Source organism: Misgurnus anguillicaudatus, chromosome 11 (genome assembly GCF_027580225.2).
Source record: "Misgurnus anguillicaudatus chromosome 11, ASM2758022v2, whole genome shotgun sequence".
NCBI classification, from domain to species: Eukaryota; Metazoa; Chordata; class Actinopteri; order Cypriniformes; family Cobitidae; genus Misgurnus; species Misgurnus anguillicaudatus.
This window is the reverse complement of record NC_073347.2, coordinates 28,738,270-28,758,267: the sequence shown is the minus strand read 5'-3', so window position 1 is coordinate 28,758,267 and position 19,998 is coordinate 28,738,270. Positions and strand designations below refer to the sequence as shown.

General features: G+C 36.3%; 2 protein-coding genes across 3 annotated transcripts in view; both read right to left on the bottom strand.

The window, feature by feature from the left end:
- Nucleotides 1-7,391, bottom strand: part of kndc1 (kinase non-catalytic C-lobe domain containing 1) — a 45,073-nt gene extending 37,682 nt beyond the window's left edge. The window contains exons 1-5 of the mRNA XM_055169919.2: nt 7,235-7,391; nt 6,091-6,372; nt 4,551-4,749; nt 1,074-1,132; nt 594-740 (exon numbers count right to left, since the gene is read on the bottom strand). Coding sequence (XP_055025894.2) covers nt 594-740; nt 1,074-1,132; nt 4,551-4,749; nt 6,091-6,210 — 525 coding nt within the window. The 5' untranslated portion in view covers nt 6,211-6,372; nt 7,235-7,391. The remainder of the gene's footprint in view (nt 1-593; nt 741-1,073; nt 1,133-4,550; nt 4,750-6,090; nt 6,373-7,234) is intronic.
- A 2,174-nt stretch (nt 7,392-9,565) lies between these two features.
- The window catches only part of adgra1b (adhesion G protein-coupled receptor A1b), a 105,429-nt gene continuing 94,996 nt past the window's right edge, over nt 9,566-19,998 (bottom strand). For both annotated transcript variants that reach the window (XM_055170198.2, XM_055170199.2), the window contains 2 exons: nt 15,402-15,497; nt 9,566-14,164 (listed from right to left, as the gene is read on the bottom strand). In XM_055170198.2, the coding sequence (XP_055026173.2) occupies nt 12,862-14,164; nt 15,402-15,497 (1,399 nt within the window). In that variant the 3' untranslated portion in view covers nt 9,566-12,861. The remainder of the gene's footprint in view (nt 14,165-15,401; nt 15,498-19,998) is intronic.

Genomic DNA, 19,998 nt, shown 5'->3' with positions numbered 1-19,998 from the left:
GTTATGGCAACTTTTTAGAAGCCAAAACTTAAAATAGTAGGTTGAATTGACTTGCAAAACCAAGTTGTTTTAACTTCATGCTGCATGTTTTTTTTTACAGTGAACTAAATCCTACTACTACTGTAAATAATGACTTAATGTCTTTAGAAGTGACTTATAACTTTGATTTGAACAATTCACATGAAAAAGTAGCCACAAACCAAGTAGTAAGTTCATTGCTGTAGACACAGAAACTCAGCTTTGTACATTTTTACATTTATGTTTGTAAGTTATTGTAACTGTAAATTCACCTTACACATACATATATACTAAAAATATTTTGCTAAATATTTTGTTACTTTGTGAGCTTCTGGTAGGGTTTCACATGAAAGACAGGTGCAGTCCGGCTCCAAGAGTACGTAACCAAGATAAAGTGAGACCAAATATAAAATGTAAGAATCATTGCTGTTCTACTGATAGTATAATCATACAATTTTTATTTAATTCAAAAAAGCAATGTTGAAAAAAGCAGCATTTTACAAGTAATGATATAGTTTTGAACCCCACTTTATATTGTGAAGTGATGTAGTGTAAAATGTTTTCTGAATGTGAACCTGCAATCGTGGTCGATCCTCGGGTTTCTCCATCTGCATCTGCTTCAGTAAACATCTGCCCTCTGGACTTAACTCAATCTGCAGTTCAACATCAGTGATGTAATCCAGAGCGGCCGAGAGGGTGGAGCCTAATGAGAACATGTGACCCTGAAAAAGAGAGCGAGAGAGATATATTACTCACCCTTGTACAAAAATGTTGGGAACCACCCGTTTTGTTCAGATTTAATGTTTATTTAATTTATCACACACATTACTGGTCAATGTGCTAAAGACAAAGCAGAGCTAATATTCATCAAATGTGTCTTAAAAAATGTTTTACAAGGATTAGAATGAAGGGAAAAATTATGGAATGTTTAATGTGTAATGTGGTTAGAAGAAAGAGTAAATGTGCTTTATGGGTTCGTTTTTTAAACAAGAAAAGTTATCACTATAATCTCCATCACAGTGTAGTTTGTAAATCATCTGAGCTGCCACACTAACTTCAAATGTGTTTCCAGTCCTCTCAAACTCTGGAGGAATGAAGCAGCCATCAGGATCATCTAAAGAAAAATGAACAAATTAAAGGGAATTAAAAGCAAAAATTTTTTTGTTTTTACAAGGGTGTCTCAAATTCCTTGCTCAGTTAAAGTCTATCAAAAATGCAGCTGGAGAAAAGTCCCAATGGTTGTTAAAATAATACACACCCTCTCGACCAGATGTTTGATATGAGTATCATCATTATCCACAGCTAAAAGTGCAATTCGAAACACGTGTCAAAGACTAATACTAATAGTTATTTTATAGACATGTGAAAGTCAATCCTTTATAAACAGCCTTCATGTAAATGATCAATACATTTGTGTATTCTAACCACAACATTAAATTATATTCCCACTGTAAATAAGACAAAGAGGAGAGCTCTGCCGCAGTGAACGCAGTCTCAATGTCTAACTAGGCCAGGGTGTGAAGAGACACAGAGGATTCATGACTCTTCCAAACACATCTGCAGAGTTTGGCTCTGTTAAATAGGTCATACTTTCTCCTTCTGAATCTGTCACAGCATCCAGAAGCTTCTCTGTGTTACATCAGCAGACTGACTCACCTGTGCATTTAGAGGTGGTTTTCCGGACAGGGATTATCTTAAGCCAGGACTAGGCCTGGAGAATAACTCGTTTTAACAAACATGCCTTACTAAAAACATTACCTGTGTGCATTTTAAAGGGGACAGAGAATGAAAAACCACTTTTACCTTGTCTTTGTTGAATAATGTAGTCTACCCGCATTCCCAAACATACAAAAAGTGCTAAACATCTCAGTCTCATAGAAATTCCTCTTTTAGAAATGTCAGTCAGAAAACGGCCCAATCTGAAAAACTGATGCTTATGACATCACAGGCATCTCACTGCCCCTCCACTTTAAAATAATTGGCTACATTTTTTGAGTGGCAGCAAAGTCAGCCAGTCAGTAATGAGATTGCAAGTTAAGCCAGTAGGGGGAGCCAAATAGGTGCAAAACCACTTGCTTAAAATCCCCCACCCTAATAGAGCTATCTAAGAGAGGTTTTTAGGAAGCTTCTAAGGCATTACAGACCCAAACAAATTTTTTTTGTCTACATGTCACATCACAGAACAAGGATAAATACCCCGTTCAAGCATTCTATGTCACCTTTAAATCAAAACAAAGGGCACTGCTGTATTTTAAGATATGACAATGCAAGTTGTTTTCAGTTTGGACAGCTCTTACATTTGTTTTAGTCTAGGACTAGTATAATCCCTGTCTGGGAAATGCCCCTTAGAGTACATATATAGTGTAATCCTTTAGAAGAGCTGAAGTGTTTGACATTTCATCGGATCAGTTAAAAAGTTTGAGACTTGTCAACTTTGTGCATGTCCACTTCCGGCGCTGTTAGATTATGTATCTAACATCCTGTTAGGCAGTGGTGGAATGTAAGTTAACGGAGTACAAATATTTCGTTACTGTATTTAAGTATATTTTCCAAGTATTTGTTCTTTACTTAAATAGAATCTATAGTGCATACTTTTGACTTTTACTTCATTACATTTTGCAACAAATTATCTGTACTTTACTACATTTCTACAACACCATCGTTCCCTTGCGTACCGTTCTCAACAACTTTCTGTTCAATCTGAACCAGCAGAACTGGCTTTATGATCCACCAAAAGTGGACGTGCACAAAGATCGCTGAAAGCGGAAGTACTACATATCAGCGTGATAACGCCCTAATGGACTACAGGGTTGACTAAAGTATAATTCTGTATCTGGAGGGCCAACAAAAATTCAGTGCCAACCCTTTATCTCCAAATACCCCATAAATGTTTTATTATGGCATAAATTTGCTCGTTTTTGGTGTATAATTGCAAATGAGCTGATGAAACGCAAACACTGATCGCCAAAATGGTGGTTTGTTGAAATTTAACTCAATTGTGCTGTAAATTATTTTCTATCTCTCCCTCTGCACTAAATGGGGTGCTATTTTTGGATTGTGCCGATAACGGGGTGGTATTATTATAATAAAAACCCCGAAATTTGAATGACCTATTTTTTCACATGCTTGCAGAGAATGGTTTACAAAACTAAGTTACTGGTTGGTCTTTTTCACATTTTCTAGGTTGATAAAAGCGCTGGGGACCCAATTATAGCACTTAAACATGAAAAAAGTCAGATTTTCATGATATGTCCCCTTTAATTTCCAAAATTATGACAGTAAATACTATAAGTTATACCACTGGGCTGCTGAATGCTTTATTTTGGTTGAGAAATGTTCTACGGGTATTGATAATTTTTCTGTAAACCGCACATCTGGGTGATTCCCACGAAATTAGACTCATGAGGTGTCATGAAACATTTTGATAAAAAAAGGAAATTCAAAGTAAGAGTATCAAAATAAGAAGCATCCAGTTACAAACATATCTTCTCGTATTATTTTGCACATGATTTCAAATGACGTCATACAAACCAATTTTGTTGTTTTTTCCACATTTAAGGGGGAAATGTTCATTACCACAACGTGTCCATGACTGGATTGGGTTCTTTGACATGGAAATATTTATAATTAAAAAATCTAAAAAATAAAAAGCTTCAGTGCATGTTATACTATAAACATTTACTGTAAAGAAACATGTGGTATTTGGTGATCATTGGTATATGTAGAGACAATAATAAGGAATGTAAATGTGTCCAAGACCAATTTTCTCATCCTCCGCAACAATTTTCAATCACTGTTTAAGCCCTCAAGGAACTAACATTTACAAAAAAAAAAAATAGTTGGAAGGGACATAATTGACTGTGACAATCAAGATGGCTACCAGGTAAGCAGTTTTTATTGTTCTCTCCATATAAAAGTTGAAATTTTGTTTGTCATAGTACCTAGACAACTTTTTAGATCTCATTACCGAAACATGAGTTTGTAAATGCATTTGTTTAATTTAAGATCATGTTGCGGTAATGATAATTTTTGATAATGATAATTCAAAACATTTAAATACTTCTATAGGAAATGTTTTAATCCTCTAAAAATAATGGTTATAGTAAGTTTAAACCGTAATCGTATATGTACAAAACAAAATTGGCTTCAAGGGCTTTAAAAAAAAATCTGATGCTGGACACCTTCTACGTCTGGATTTCATGAGAATCACACATCTAACCTGTCAAATGTCTTAAAATAACTACCAGATCAATGTTTGTGGTAACCATGGTATAAGTGGAATAATTGACTCCGGTCCTTTGAATTATTTGAAAATTCCCAAATAATTCAACGGCCTTGTCGTCAATTATTTCTTACCTAAATACTATTCATATGATTCTGACTGCACATGAAAAATCTTCTTTCAAAGTTTTTTTAATTCAAAAAAGCTATTTTTCAATTGAAAACATTTATGTGGCAATTTTTTTATCAACACAAAGGTGATATTTCAATAAAACAAGATGAATAATGACTAATATGAGTCTCTGACTCACCGTTCAGCTGTTCCATGAAACAGACATTGCCATGAGCGTTGAACGCCAGCGTGTCGGGTGTTACGCAAAGGCTGTGATAGAGTGGCAAGAGGGCGATGTTTTGCAGAGAATATATACACTCCACACACACCGCCCATAACTCCTGTTCTGATAGACCACTGTCTCTCAAACACAAAATATCAGCCAGAGAAACGTTCTCCTGAGACAAAAGAGACAATATACAGTAAATAATCAATTCACTTACACATGTAATGTGTGGTCCAACTTGAGCTTCTCTTATTTAATGTTTTATCATTACAGAAAAGTAAAACATAGTAAAATAACTGAAAGATTAACCAAACCTGGTTTGTGTTTTCCCTACATGATGCAAACAGCATCTTGTGTGTTTCAATGAAAAAAAGGAAACCTCTTTTAATGGCCTACAAAATTTACTCCAATGAATCATTCAAGGGATCAGAAAAGGCGGATTTTCCCACCACAAACTTCCACAATGATATCACTGGATTGGTCCATCACCGTGCTAAATTCACATCCATAAGGAGCTTGTGTTAGCAGCTGTCTAAAGCACAGCTGTGTGTACTGTGTTTTCCTTTCCCTGAGGTTAGCTTCAAATCTAAACTACATTTACTAAGCAGTGGTGTTGTGTAAAGGTTTACCAGGGTGATTTACTGTTTCCTGTCTTAAAAAACACTTTTAATGCTTAATACATATTCATTATAAACAAGATTTAACACAGGAAGCTCACAAAAAATAATGTTTGCAATTCTGTCGGGTCACGGCATAGTTTGTTTAATACCAACAAAAGTCATTTTTTGAGAGGAAACTTATTCCTGATACCGTGTCAGTGATGAAAGGCACAGTTTTAACTAAAGTCTTATGTGCTTTCATATTGTTTATCCTATAATTGTTCTGCTCTGTGTACTTCCAGTAAACATCCTCATATATACACTGGTACACCTGTCAAGTTAGGTCATATGTGTGGTCCCCATAACACTGACTGTACTCAATAAATTATATAAAGTGCTGAAAATAAATCGCAGTCTGTGTTGATAAAGACACAACTGTAACACAGTAACCAGACAGGCTAAAACAAAATACACAACATTATAACTGTTAACACAATACATGACTAATCTGCCATGTCAACGAAACCAAAGCACGCGCGCACACATTCACACTGCCCTAGATATATTTCTCTGTGAACATCAGGGTGTGTGTGTGTGTGTGGTAATTATAAAACCTTTGTGTTCTCTCCAAAGTTAAAACAGAGAGACCTCACAGGTCTCAGATCAGTGGCAAGAGTCAGTGAAGAACAAATTTACACAGGAAAAGTGTTTGCTGGATTAACGTTACAATCTGGTTCACGCATTCAGTATTACAAATTGAGAAAAGATGGTAACGTTAGTACCATAGTACTTTATTTCATAGTACCATAGTAAAGGTATATCGAGCTATTAAGCACCGCCATCTTCATCTGATGTTGTCACGGGAGCCACGCGAATGAGCCGGTCAATGCTGTCAATCAATCAATCAATCTCACCTCATCCTCGAGCAGTGGAGGAAGACGGTCAACTTCCGTGCGTTTTGTCTTCTTCTCCTCCTCCTCCTCTTCATCATCATCATCATCCAGGTCAACCGCAGCGATCCCGATTGATCCCATGATGCTTCAGGTTAAATTCACGCGCGGACTGCTAAAGCTTTACGTTTCTCACTAGCGGTGTCCTGGTAACGCTCGTTTCACGCCGCCGCGCGCGGTGACGTCTCGGAGCGTGGATCCTGAAGCGTGACGTGAGTTTTGAGAACTAAGCTACTCAGATCCGCACTGCGGAGAAAGCAAAGTAATAATAATCCATGAGTTTACTAACTGTGCTGTCATGGTAACCACACGCGTGGATTACACGCGCATCTGACGCCCGTCTCACTAATACAATCGCCATTTACTTTCCCAAAGCTAATTTATACTGCATAAACAGAAGATGAAACATGCGTTTGTTAGCAACAGCAAATTACCAAGTAAACAAGCTTAAACACAAATTTATTAAGGTCTAGTAACAATTTTTAGGCTGGTCAAACTATAGGTAATACAAATGGTAATCAATCTGCAAAAATATAGTATACTATAATAATACCACGGAGTAACCTGTAACACAAAGGTCTACCAAATGAGCTACATTAACACCTGTATTTTTATAATAAAAAAATATATAGCAAATATATATTTACCGGTTCCTGGAGGTGTGAGCAACATATTAGAAAACCACGGTGCGTTCAGGTTTAGTTGCTATTAGTTTTAAGTTGTCTAAAACATATTATCAGCAATCAGATTTCTGCAGGCAGTACTGAAACATGAGGTTTGCTGCTGTACATTAAATAATCTGTTGTAATAAATGTAACCAGTAGATGGCGACATCTCACTGGTCAGAATCCATCACTGATCAACGTAGCTTATGAAACAACGCAAGAGACATACATGCTTTTATATTCAGCCTTTTTCAGTGGTTACTCATTACAGATTTATGTGGATTTGACATGGATTGAATGCTGAACATGAGAATTAGATTAGACACGGGTGCTTTGAACAGATATCTCTATTATTATTTATAAATACACAGTAATGTAAAGAGAAAATTATATAACCATGTCATTATATTAACAGATGTCCTCAGTCACAATAAAAGACTCACCATATCCCAGTGATTCTCTCTCTGTATTCTTCTCCATCATTTCATATTTCTCAATGTTCCCTAAAAACAGTCAGATATGTTTTACGCTGACGTGCATGTTGGCTTCTGCTAACACATTTTACCACTGAGAAATAATACAGACATCACCAACATATACTGTACTGTATTGGATAAACACCTACTATTGGATTTAAGCTCTCTTAAAGGGACAGTACACATGTTTAAATACAAAAAAATAATCTTTTACTCATCCTGATGTCAAATGTTTTCTTCCAAAAAAGGAAAACATTTTATGTCCAGGCTGCTCAAAATAAGACTCCAAATCTAAGCACACTGAAAAAAATCCTTGTTGCACTTAAATTTATATGTTTAATCAACTTGAAATTACATTTTGTAATGTTTGTTTTTAAAGCTCTCGATGGCCTTGCCCCACCTCCTGTTAGAAACCGAATCTTTCAAACATGGTAAAGAGCTTCACGTTTCCGGCCGACATCAAAGGTACACAGAGCTTTTCAAATCTGGGCGTTTCAGGAACAGTGTCAAATCTGGAGCTACAAAAATGTATGGTATGTAGAAAATAATGTGTTTTTTAACTATAAACCACGCAAACATTGTATTATATCAAATACACAAAATAACATTTTTTTAGAAATGAAATAGGTGCTCTTCAATATCTAGCAGTTGTTGTGACATTTTTGTGTATATATATATATATATTATTTAATTTATTTATCTTTTTGTATTTATTATTTTGTTTTTATTGGAAAGCACTTTGGTTCACCTTGAGTGTTGTAAAGGGCTGTATAAATAAATAAACTTTCTTGACTAGTGAGAAGTTGCTATAAATTATTATAAAAATAAAGTTATTTCAGCTTTATTTTTTAAATTTATAGCAACTCACCAGACAAAAATGTTGAAATAAATTGTAGGTTGATTAAACTTAAAAAGTTAAGTACAGAAATGTTTTTTTACAGTGCACATCGTAAAAAGTGAAAAGTTGGATAACTTAAAATATTACTTCAACTGGTAACACTTAATTTATCTATTTTTTTAAATTACATTTAAGTGTTTTTACAGAGCATATAACAAAAACCTTTGGTGAAATATCTAATTAAATCTGGAAAACCAAACTTTGTTTTTTTAATAACTGTAAAACATTTCTGTAGAAATTACAGTATTACTGGGTATTACTGGCAACTGCCAGTAACTTACTGTAGATTTTAAATTTATGTTACTTACTGGCAACAGTTTGTTCAAAGTTAAATGAACATGAAACATTTTCAGTCTTTATCTTCTACAGTAAGTTACTGGCAACCAGCTGCATAATTACAGCAATTTTTTACAGTAACAGTAATTTTTTGTGGACCAAATAAATGGAGATATGAGATAAATTCTACTCACCCACATTATATTCTACAATTACAGAACATAATTTTATTGTGTTTTATAATTTGATATTTAAGTTAAAACTGCCTCGGCTTGATCCGTTTTGTGTCGTGTAGATAAACAGAAACTGAAAAAATATAAAGAAATCAGACGCATGTTTTTGATACAGAATTGAGTTATAATTGTTTCTCTCTCAAAACAGCGCACAAAACTTTCTTAATTCATCCTCCAACAAATCTCACAGTGTAATTCCAAAGATACCAACAAATGCATTAAACCAAACACACTTACAAATAAAACAACTCAGATACTGAGCAATAAACCGGCTGGAGAATTTTTCTCCTCCTTCACAAAAATGTTTCATATCCAACATCTTCATTATCACTTCATTTAAATATCATCATACATTATTAATAATCTCAATCTGTGGTGCATGGGAACAAATGAGCGTAAAAACAACTGATGGGTGCTCATCCTGGAATCAAGCAAAACCAAGACATCAAATCAGAGAGTGACATTTCAAATGAAAGTCATCATGAAATAAACCTCATTTCTGCTTCTCTTTCCAACTGTGACAAAACTCTTGCTTTCATAAAGAAAACTTTTCCATCTATTCTTTGAAAGATATACAGATAATGTAAATTTAACAAAGAAAATGGTCAACATGATACATGCTCTTGTCACATTTAACCCCAAAATAAATAAACAATATACAGCAATAGACTCGACCAAAATATCATTGCAAATATCCTTTTCCTTACATATTTATGGCCATATATACAAGACAACATGGTGCAATTTTAACTAAAAAAGTCAATTGTTGTATTAAAGCTGCACAACTGAAATACCTGTTAGCATTTACATTACTCTGTTATAAAAGATGTGTTCAAATGTTGTGAAAATAATGTCACATTCAAAAAATTCAATTCAGTTTTATTTATGCAGAAGATATTTCCAGGTTTCCTTTTCATTTTGGGGTAAAATATGACAAAGACATTTGGTTCACTCCAGTAATCGCTCTGTAAAACACGATGTGACACAGATAACAACAGCTCAGTTTATAATATAACCATTTGTCTTCAGATCAATATATCAGATTACACTCAGTTGTTTTATTCAGCGATGACTAGTTTACTAGTGCACATTACTAGTTTTTCTTTAGCAGTGTGTGACATTAAACATACCTGCCTTTACTACAGCTGTTCACCGATGAATCATAATCAAACGACTGTTCTCTACTGTATCCTGCTAGTACCAGTTGATACAATAATGATGTTCTTGTACAAACGTCTCTGTGATGACAGAACAGTGATTTACCATAGTAACAGCAAAGAATTGGCACAGATCTGTAACAGAACAACTATAGAGAGGCTGTTGCTCTGTTCCAAAATCTACTGAGCTGCCTCGCTGTCTACTGACTCAACAAATCCAAATCTCATAAATAACTAAAACTGAAACACTCAGCGACTCTCAATGACACATGAAAAGCCTTCTACTACATGCGAAAAACACAGAATATATGAATCACAGCCCATTCCTGTAATGTTTGACATCAGCATTGTGCTAAAAACACTGCAATCTTCGTGGGTAATTCGTACTTTTTCATACAACCACATTTGTACACTGTAAAAAAGATTTGTTGGTTCAACTTAGTTACGTGGTTGCCTTTAAATTTTGAGTTAATTCAACCTAAAAAGTTTTAATGACACAATGTTTTGTCAGATTAAGGGGCGGTATTATCCCCTTCTGACATCACAAAGAGAGCCAAATTCTGATGACCTATTTTTTCACATGATTGCAGAGAATGGTTTACCAAAACTAAGATACTGGGTTGATCTTTTTCACATTTTCTAGGTTGATAAAAGTACTGGGGACCCAAATATAGCACTTAAACATGGAAAAACTCAGATTTTCATGATATGTCCCCTTTTACTAATATTTTTTTAGATTGAATTAATTCTGAACTTTAGCCGCTTGAACATTTCGAGTTTATCGATTCATTCGCACGTGAAATTCTAGTCATCGAGACATTCGAAATTCGCGTCATGGGAAGGGCTTCTGCGACTCCGCTTGCTATCTGTAATCACGTCACTACTAAAGCAAGCTCCTGATTGGTTAACGCGGCGTGTTTTTCCGACAAAGTTCAAATTTTTCAACTTGCGCGTTTCCCGCGGCAACGTTCAATTTGCGCCATTCGCGTAAACTAGACGCGCGAATGAGGCGGAATCGCGTGTAACGCGCTGCGCTAAACGTCTCACTCGTGCCGCGAGACCTCCAGACACGCGTAAATACGTCTTCACATTGACTTAACATTGAAATCACTCGCGGTTGACGCCTCCACCGCGGCTGGTCTGAACGCAGCATAACGCCCCATTCAGACAGACCAGCAGTAGCAGAGGGACGCAATCTCATTCATTTCAATGGAAACCGGGTGACTTCCGGCAGCACGAGCGAAAGTGACCGTTGGCGACCGTATGGGCGTGTCCAGCGACACGAGAAAGTTAAGAAAGGTTTAACGAAATGTCGAGCGAATTTTGGGAGCGACTACCAATGAGAACGAAGCAGTGGAGTTTACGTTATCCTTCTCTCGTCAGTTGCTGGCGTGGATGGTACTCATTTGTTTATGACAAGCAGATTTAGAAACGCCTCATTGAAAGAGACGGGCAACACACAGCGATCACATCGCTGGCTGTCTGAATGTTACTTACTTTTTAAGTTGAACCAACAAATCTTTTTTACAATGTACGTTTTTGTAATTTGTATGAATGGCTAAAAAGGCTGTAAAAAACAGCACACACAAATAATGAATAAAAGTGCATTTTCAATATATTAATAATTTTCTAATGACATATTACTGATTTACAGTAATCACATTACTAAATTAAAATAAATAGTTATGATTACGATAAACATTTCTCTTAATGTGTCCACCACTTCACTTTTTTCCAAAATGAATAACTTTGATCATAGGCGGAGTTTTGCCTTTATGCTTGGGGGGCACCTATCGGCAAACAAGGGTACTGCAATACTTTGAGATTAGTGAGAGAATGCGGCTTCATGGATTTTAAAATGAATCAAACCAATTTAGACTCAAGTTACTCAATCTACCTATTAAAATATTAAGATTAGACAAATGAAATATGAATTGTCATATATTCATTAATAGCTTAGACAAAATCATAATGACTTTGAGTCAGCAGAATTTTTCTTTCCATCTTTCGAAAGCCTTTACAAAAGAGTGAACAAATTTTTTTCTAGGCAGCTGGCTAGGTTTTGGAACAGAGTTTTGTATGTTTACATTACACATTTTAACAGCTGAACAGAGGTCAGACAGAAGCAGGCCTTTTTTGTGTATTACTAAGTTTTAACTAGTTGGTATTCACAGTATATATCAAGCATTTTCAGCTAATGAACCACGAATGTTTAGGTTGCTGGTGACTTTTCTACATGTACTTTTTGTGTTTTTCCCCCAATACTTAGAAATAATTTCGACATTTGTGTGACTGTCAAATACGCCTATAAAAATAAATATGGCAAATCCTTTGAAATACTTTCATCACATAAACTTGATTGCGATTGCATAAACTCAGACATACGATATTCTTTTGCACAAACACACACACTACAGCAATGTTTGTTACCTGTAATGATACTCGTACCTGCTTGGTACAAACACGCTGGCCGTGTATACACTGATGTACTGGGAGTGACAACAGAATTTAAACATAGGATTAAATCTCCAAAACGGTCATTGTGTGTGCGTGTGTGTGTGTACAGAATACAGGAGTCACTCCCAAGCAATGTTTCACCATCTATAACCATCAAACATGAATTTAATAATTACATTAGTGAATCAGGCACTACAACAACACTAAAACAATACTATTAGCAAACTGTTCCTGTATAGCTCAATGGTAGAGCATTGCAAAAGGTCATGGGTTTGAACCCAAGGAACTCACATACTGATTAAAATGTTTGATTCATGGATTAAAGAAATCTGCCAAATGCACGAATGGAAATGTAATGTAGAGAAGTGGCAATCGTATAAAGCAGCAGTGTGTACACGGCCAGTGAATGTGTGCTCCAAATCTGATGCTTGTGTTTCATTTGTAAGATTTAAGGAATCAATGCCAACATCCTGTACAATGATGAATGCTGAAAAGAGTTCATAAAACTTGTGACGGTACAACAAGTTCCTTTTTTAATTCCTAGTGTTGGAAGTTAAGTTCATTGCACTTAAACTACACAGTAGTTTCATTTCTCCAGGGTCCGGTGCGTATATTCCCTGTTGTATCAGCAGGATAAATCAGACCCTCATTCACGCTTCCTTTGAGAATTCCGTTCTGATTGCGCAGATTGATGGATTGTCTGCGAGGATGCATCTCAATGGGAACGTGATGCGTTGCCATTATTTCATCCTCTGCTATCTTCCCACAGCTGCAAAGATAAGTGCCAGTCTCGCCCGCCTCTGGCTGGCAAAGAAGCTCATCCTTGGCGCAGCACACGTGCTGATGGCATAGCGCGGCGTGGCAAACTGGAGCCTCGTGGTGGCAAAGGTGGTGCCCTTCGTGCGCCAGATGGCAAACGTGGCCCTGGCGCTCATGCAGGCTGTGCGGGCTGTTGGTGCGTGAGCTGTGGGCGCTACCTCCATCTGCGCTAGACGAAGTGATGTGGAAGGACAACTCCCTGTCGACAGCCCGGTGGCAGCCCTGGTGTCTCGCCTTAGTCCTGGAGGGCTTCAAGCAGCGATGGAGGTGCACGGCGGGCCTATAACCTTCTGGGTCAGCGTGAAGCAGCACGCGAGGGCTCGCCTCGTCCTCTAGGAGCTGCTGCGTGTGTAGAACGGCGCAGCAGGGTGAAACCGGCGACAGGCAGGTCACGTGATTCTGTCCGCTCCGCTTACAAAGGCCACCGGAGCCTCGGCAATGCGAGTGACTCAGTATCGATTTACAAGGTGAATCTGGATGGCAGTGGCTATGGGTGTCACCGTTAACATTGACTTTGGGCCGCCCGTGGACGTGTCCCTGGCAAGCCTTGGGTCGTCTACCAGGGCAACACGAGCACCAGCAGTGCCACACGTCATCGCGTTTGGCGCAGTGGTGGATTAGGATAAATAAACCGAGTGTGACGGAAAACGCCCCGTACAGGCAACTAAAGATCATATCCAGAAAATGACCCTGCGATACGGCCAAGGCGCCGAACGTCCATGTCGCCATGAACAAAAACAGCGTGAAGGCAGCGGTCCGCAGCTGGGCCTTAAATGAGTGCTCATTTACCAACAGACAAGGGTTAATGAGCCCAGGACAACCTTCATGGCAACGTCCTCCATCAGTTCCAGGAGCTTCTGGTTCCCCCTGATGGTGACAATGTGTAACGTCTGCCAATCTCTGCTGCTCTTCTGTAACCGTCTTCAGCTCATATTTCCTTTCAGGGTGTTTGCGCAGCTGAATGAAGGTACAGAGGAAATAAATACAGGTCACCAGTATGATGAAGGCGGTGGGTGCGTAAAACGCACCTAAACTGGGCTCCCATGCCATCCAACAACTGCAAACACAAAATAAAATGCATTGATCAGATATTTGTGTTATCTTCCAATAAACAGATAATTTAAAAACTAGCTCTTTTAAAGTGCATAACAGGTGTGTTGAATTGTAACAATGCTTTTATCTGTGTATTGTTTGATTTCATTTCTTTTGATGTTTGTAAAAATAACTTCTGACTATTTTTATCCTTTTCCATATCTTGTAGCACCCCCAGAATTGTTTTCTTTTGGACACATAAATAATATTAATTATTAAAGGAATATTCCATTTTCTTAAAAGATAAATCCAGATAATTTACTCACCACCATGTCATCCAAAATGTTGATGTCTTTCTTTGTTCAGTCGAGAAGAAATTATGTTTTTTGAGGAAAACATTGCAGGATTTTTCTAATTTGAATGGACTTTAATAGAGCCCAACATTTAATACTTAACTCAAAACGTAACAGTTTTTTTTCAGCTGAGTTTAAAAGGACTATAAACAATCCCAAACGAGGCATAAGGGTCTTATCTAGCAAAACGATTGTCATTTTTGACAAGAAAAATTACAAATATACACTTTTAAAGCACAACTTCTCGTCGAGATCTGGTCGTGATGCGCCAGCGTGACCCCACGCAATACGTCATGACGTCGAGAGGTCACAGAAGACGAGCGCAAAACTCCACCCCAGTGTTTACAAGTGTGTTGAAAGAGGACCGTTCCTACGTTGTTGTATGTCAACTGATACTAATTAATGTCTTTGTGTCAGTTTATTGTTTTCAATGGTCCGCAAATGTGCGTTTTATATATGTAACACGTGACCTCCCTACGTCACTACGCATTTACGTTAGGTCGCGCTGGACCGGATCTAGACGAGAAGTTGTGCTTTAAAAGTGTATATTTGTTATTTTTCTTGTCAAAAATGACAATCGTTTTGCTAGATAAGACCCTTATGCCTCGTTTGGGATTGTTTATAGTCCTTTGAAACTCCGTTGAAAAAAACTGTTAAGTGTTAAGTGTTAATTGTTGGTGTCTATTAAAGTCCATTCAAATGAGAAAAATCCTGGAATGTTTTCCTCCAAAAACATATTTTCTTCTCGACTGAACAAAGAAAGACATCAACATTTTGGATGACATGGTGGTGAGTAAATTATCTGGATTTTTCTTTTAAGAAAATGGAATATTCCTTTAATTAAAGTCATTTGGTGTGATATGTATTATATGTGAAACAAAGTGTTTGTCAAGGAAAGATGTTGCTTACAATGGTGTCTGTTCACCGCTGCCATAGTTCTCAGTGTTGATGGCTGCCGTGATACCACAGATAATGATGGGAACTCCTTCACTGATTAAATAAAATCTGCCAACACAAACACACACAAACAAATTCACACCAGTCCCACTGCTGTTCTGTGTTAAAATATACTGAAATAAATCAAACTGATTTAATCTATTTCAAAAGTACAGATGATAATCCCCTACACACTTTTCATATCAATATAAGGCACTGAACTACTGCCTTAATTCTCCGTAACCTTTTTATGTATATATACTTCAAATTTTTAAGTTTTATTTTAATATATGTGAAGTGTGCTGGCAAACTGAATCGAAATAAGCAAATTTTCAAAAATGTGTTATTTCTATTTTGACATTCTCTATTAAATATAATTCAAAACGAATAAATGACAGAGCTACACCTTTTTGAAGTTGATTTTGAGTCCATTTTGAGAAAAATCAAGGTAAAAGATTTTTGAAGGTTCAAAAACAAAATCTAATATAATAGATTTGGCACACACAAGGCCAAAAACAACATTTACAGGAAAAATATATGTTCAACGTTTTTCTTTCTTTTATTGTTTGATTGACATTGAGACTTTAAGATCTACTGTAATGGAAGGATCCTTTATAATGTTTCACATCAGATATATTCCCCAAACAATTAACCAAACATTCACTTAAGACTTAACAGATTATATGTCCTACCTGCGTAAATTCTAGTCAAAACAGATATTTAAAAGTCAAATTCTGGGTAAATGTTTATATATCGGGGTCTGTGCACACGTCGGTTCTGTCAGTCAACGCGAGGAATATCGTTTTCTAGTCTTTTTACTCTTCATAACTTATTTTTTTCAATTCCTGCATGTTTTAAAACCGAAAGCAAAATATCACACGCATGTGGATCCACGCATCTTTGTTTAGATTAACTCTTTCCCCACCATTGACCAGTTATCTCATCAATTAAGAGAAAACATTTGCATAAAAAAGTGTTTCTGATGTTTTTTTATGGTAATCTGCAATACCACGATTATCCACTAGATAGCTTACTCAATTTATGAAAAAACTTAAGCCAAAACGTTATTTACTAATTTTAAACTCTGTGTATGTTTTGATCAGTGTTGGGCAAGTTACTGAAAATTAGTAATTAGTTACAGTTAACACTTCTTTTAAAAGTAACTGAATTACTCTACCAGTTACTGTATATCAAAAGTAATTAGTTACTTAGAAAAGTAACTTTTAAGTTACTTTTATGTCTGCTTTTTAAATGTAAATATGAACAGTACTGAACAGTCAAACAGTAAAATGATATGGATGGGTTATTTTACACGTAAGACTCTATCACATACTGTAGGAGCCAATTTAGCTTTATATTCAACCTTTGAATATTTTTGTTAGAAATTATCTTAATATGTAAACTTAGTTTATTTATGTATATCATTTAGACCATTTAGACAAATATTCTGCATGTTTACAAAAATATATAATGTGTTAAATTTGTGTAGTGTCTCTTTAAAAATTTGGAGACAATTGTGTCAACATGTCATATTTTCTAAAATAAATTATAATTTTTCTGATTTCATATTTATTTTAATAAGTTAGAAACGTCTCCGCTGTGTCCTGCTGACAGGCGTGATGCGCGTGCAGCAGATGAGGCAAATTATGGGTCCTCCGAAGGTTAGACCGTCTCATTTCAGTTCTCTTCGCGAACTTCTGAGCGCCTTGAAAGGTGCAGCCCTTGAATTGGAACACAGCTTGTGAAGCTTGCCGCAGGGACTGCGCTCTTTGGTCATATATTGTTTGTTTTCTGTTGGATTTAAATGATACACAGGATTAAAGGAAGATATTTAATCAGAAAACGGAGTAGGCTACGTGGATTGTTTTGTCGGACGGACACAGAGCGAGTGGATTGTTTTGTCAGACGGACACAGAGCGAGTGGATTGTTTGTTCGGATACGGAGAGACTGAAACTAAAACTAAAAGCGAGCTCACACATACTATGGAGTTTTAACACGGGTGTACAGCGCAGTGTGAATATTTAAGTGGACACAACAATCGCGGATCGTTCTCTTCCATGAAGCCGATGTAAACATCTAAGAATATATGAACATTTCTTAGATTTATTTCCTTTGTGGACTACAAATACAAGTTGATGTCATACTGCGATTGCTTGGTGAAGATAATTTACAAACATGAGACCGGATGGATTATGACTTGCACACAATTTTTAAACAAAGGTATGTTGTCCCGTTTAGATTTTTCATGTTCATTCTATATGCACTGTCAGCTATGATGAAGTGTAATGAATCATTGCGCCGCCAACTACGGTCCTGCGACATCAGATATATCTTGTCTATTTTTTACAAAATAGAGTAACGCGAGTAACGAACTCATTTAAATTTCAGTAATTGTAATTGCGTTACTTGATTTAAAAAAATACTTTGTTACATGCTCGTTACTGCTAAAAGTAGTGGAGTTACAGTTTTGTTTGTTTGTTTATTGTTTGTTTGAAAGTAGAGGGTCTGTTCTTTCATTTGATATATTTGTGTGTTTATATATTTTTAGAAGAAAAAATTCCTGGAAGGCATTTTGTGAAACTTGTGAAAAAAATGCTGACATGCAACTTTTCAAAAAAAGAACTTTACACCTCTCAGAAAACGTACAAATAAATATAATTTTAGATGTTTAATGAGTATTTAGACCCAGTGGCAGCTGGTGACTTCTTTTTTTGAGGGCGCTCGATGCGAAGTTCTTAACAACATGTACGTAGCCCATCATGTGTGTGGTTCTTTTTTCAAAATATGTGTTCTGCGCTTTGAGAGATTGTCTGTGCATCACATGTCCTGCCAAAATAAGTGGCCAAATAATGGAACCACACACATAATACTCCAAACACTTATTTTGAATTAGTGCCCCTCGGATGAGGAGTCACGAGCCGCCACTGTTTAGACCATTAAAATCACTAGACAAAATCGATATACTTTCTTTTGGCTATAGCTCAAAATTAGACCGTGACTCATTTTGGCAGCATGGGTCACATATATGTTGTGCCTTTCTGTACATACTGTACATTTGAAGAGTTTCGTTGCAAAATGAGATAACTCCGTTTTTTACATTTTCCGAAATCTTGTTTTTTGGTTGTGCATTCCAATTAATATCAATTCAACTGCAGTTGGTTTGTTTTGATTTAAACCTTCATAACTTAAAAAACAGCTAAGTAGCACTATAAAACAAAATAATAACATGATAACATAATAATAAACATGTTTTGACAAAAATGTTAAAAAACGGATTTATCTCGTTTTCCAACGAAACTCTTCATTTGCACTTATCCATATTCTGAACACTCCTGCATACATTTTCTTATACTTCATTTGTTTGTATGTATATGTGGCCATGGACAATTCTGATATTAAGATTAATACATCATCTGAAACTGAATAAATAAGCTTTCTATTGATGTATGGTTTGTTAATATTTGGCCGAGATACAAATATTTGAAAAACTGGAATCTGAGGGTGCAAAATATAAAAAATCGCCTTTGTTGTTGTCTTGACGGAGGCTATTGCTACAAATGGCGATTTATGACTGGTACTGTGGTCCAGGGTCACATATGTGTGTTTGTGAATTTCTAAGCAAAGAGCTACAATGTAGTTGTACAGAGGGGCAATGATAGTAAAGCCATTCTATTCTATATTCTATTCTATTCTATTCTATTCTATAAGAATGTGGCATGTTTTACAGGAGATTTGTGATTTATCCATCAAGGCAAAACCAGCAAGACAAAATGAGAAACTTGTAGCAGTCACCCAGATACACAAACATGAGAGTGTGTAGACACAGTTAGTGTTTTTTTCTGTCTGTCATAATTGCTCTCCACAGTGTAACATACACATAGTGTAATTATCATACTGTTAGAACAATTAAACAGAGTCTCCGTGTGTTTCTCTGTGGTTTGTGAGAGATTAAAGCAGCCACCCTCTGTGTATAGAGACATATGAGTACAGTCTAAACATGCTGCATCATTCATGAAATTATCCAACATTTTCAGCTTTCATTTTCAGAGCTGTGATTTACTGTGATTCAGAATCTAACTTTCTAAGGCTACAAATTTTCACTTTCAGTTCAAACACAAGTCTATTGCACAATGACTGCAATTATTACATCAAACAAAGCTAATGTCATTTAAATCTTACAGTCATAAAGATCTCTCGACAAACCAGATTTAGAAAATCCTCAGGGCTTAAATGTACTTTGAGTCTCTTTGCCTGTCATGTGATAAAACCAACCGATAAAACCAAAAAAAGCTCAAAATTATTAGAACACCTGAAAATATTGACCTTTTTTGCATCTAAAACATAATTTTATTTTATAATGGTGGTTGCTCTGAGCACAACGAATATCAGATGGAGTACAGTTTTTTTCCACTTTTAATCAATATTTGTTTTTTGCAGCACATCTCTTTGGCATGTCAGTCTATTTCCCCAGTAATGTTATCTCATGCCTTCTGCAACTCAAGCCAAATGCTTTCCTTGAAAGTACAAGTGCAGTTTATTTTACAACTCGCCCCAAATTTGCTTGATAGG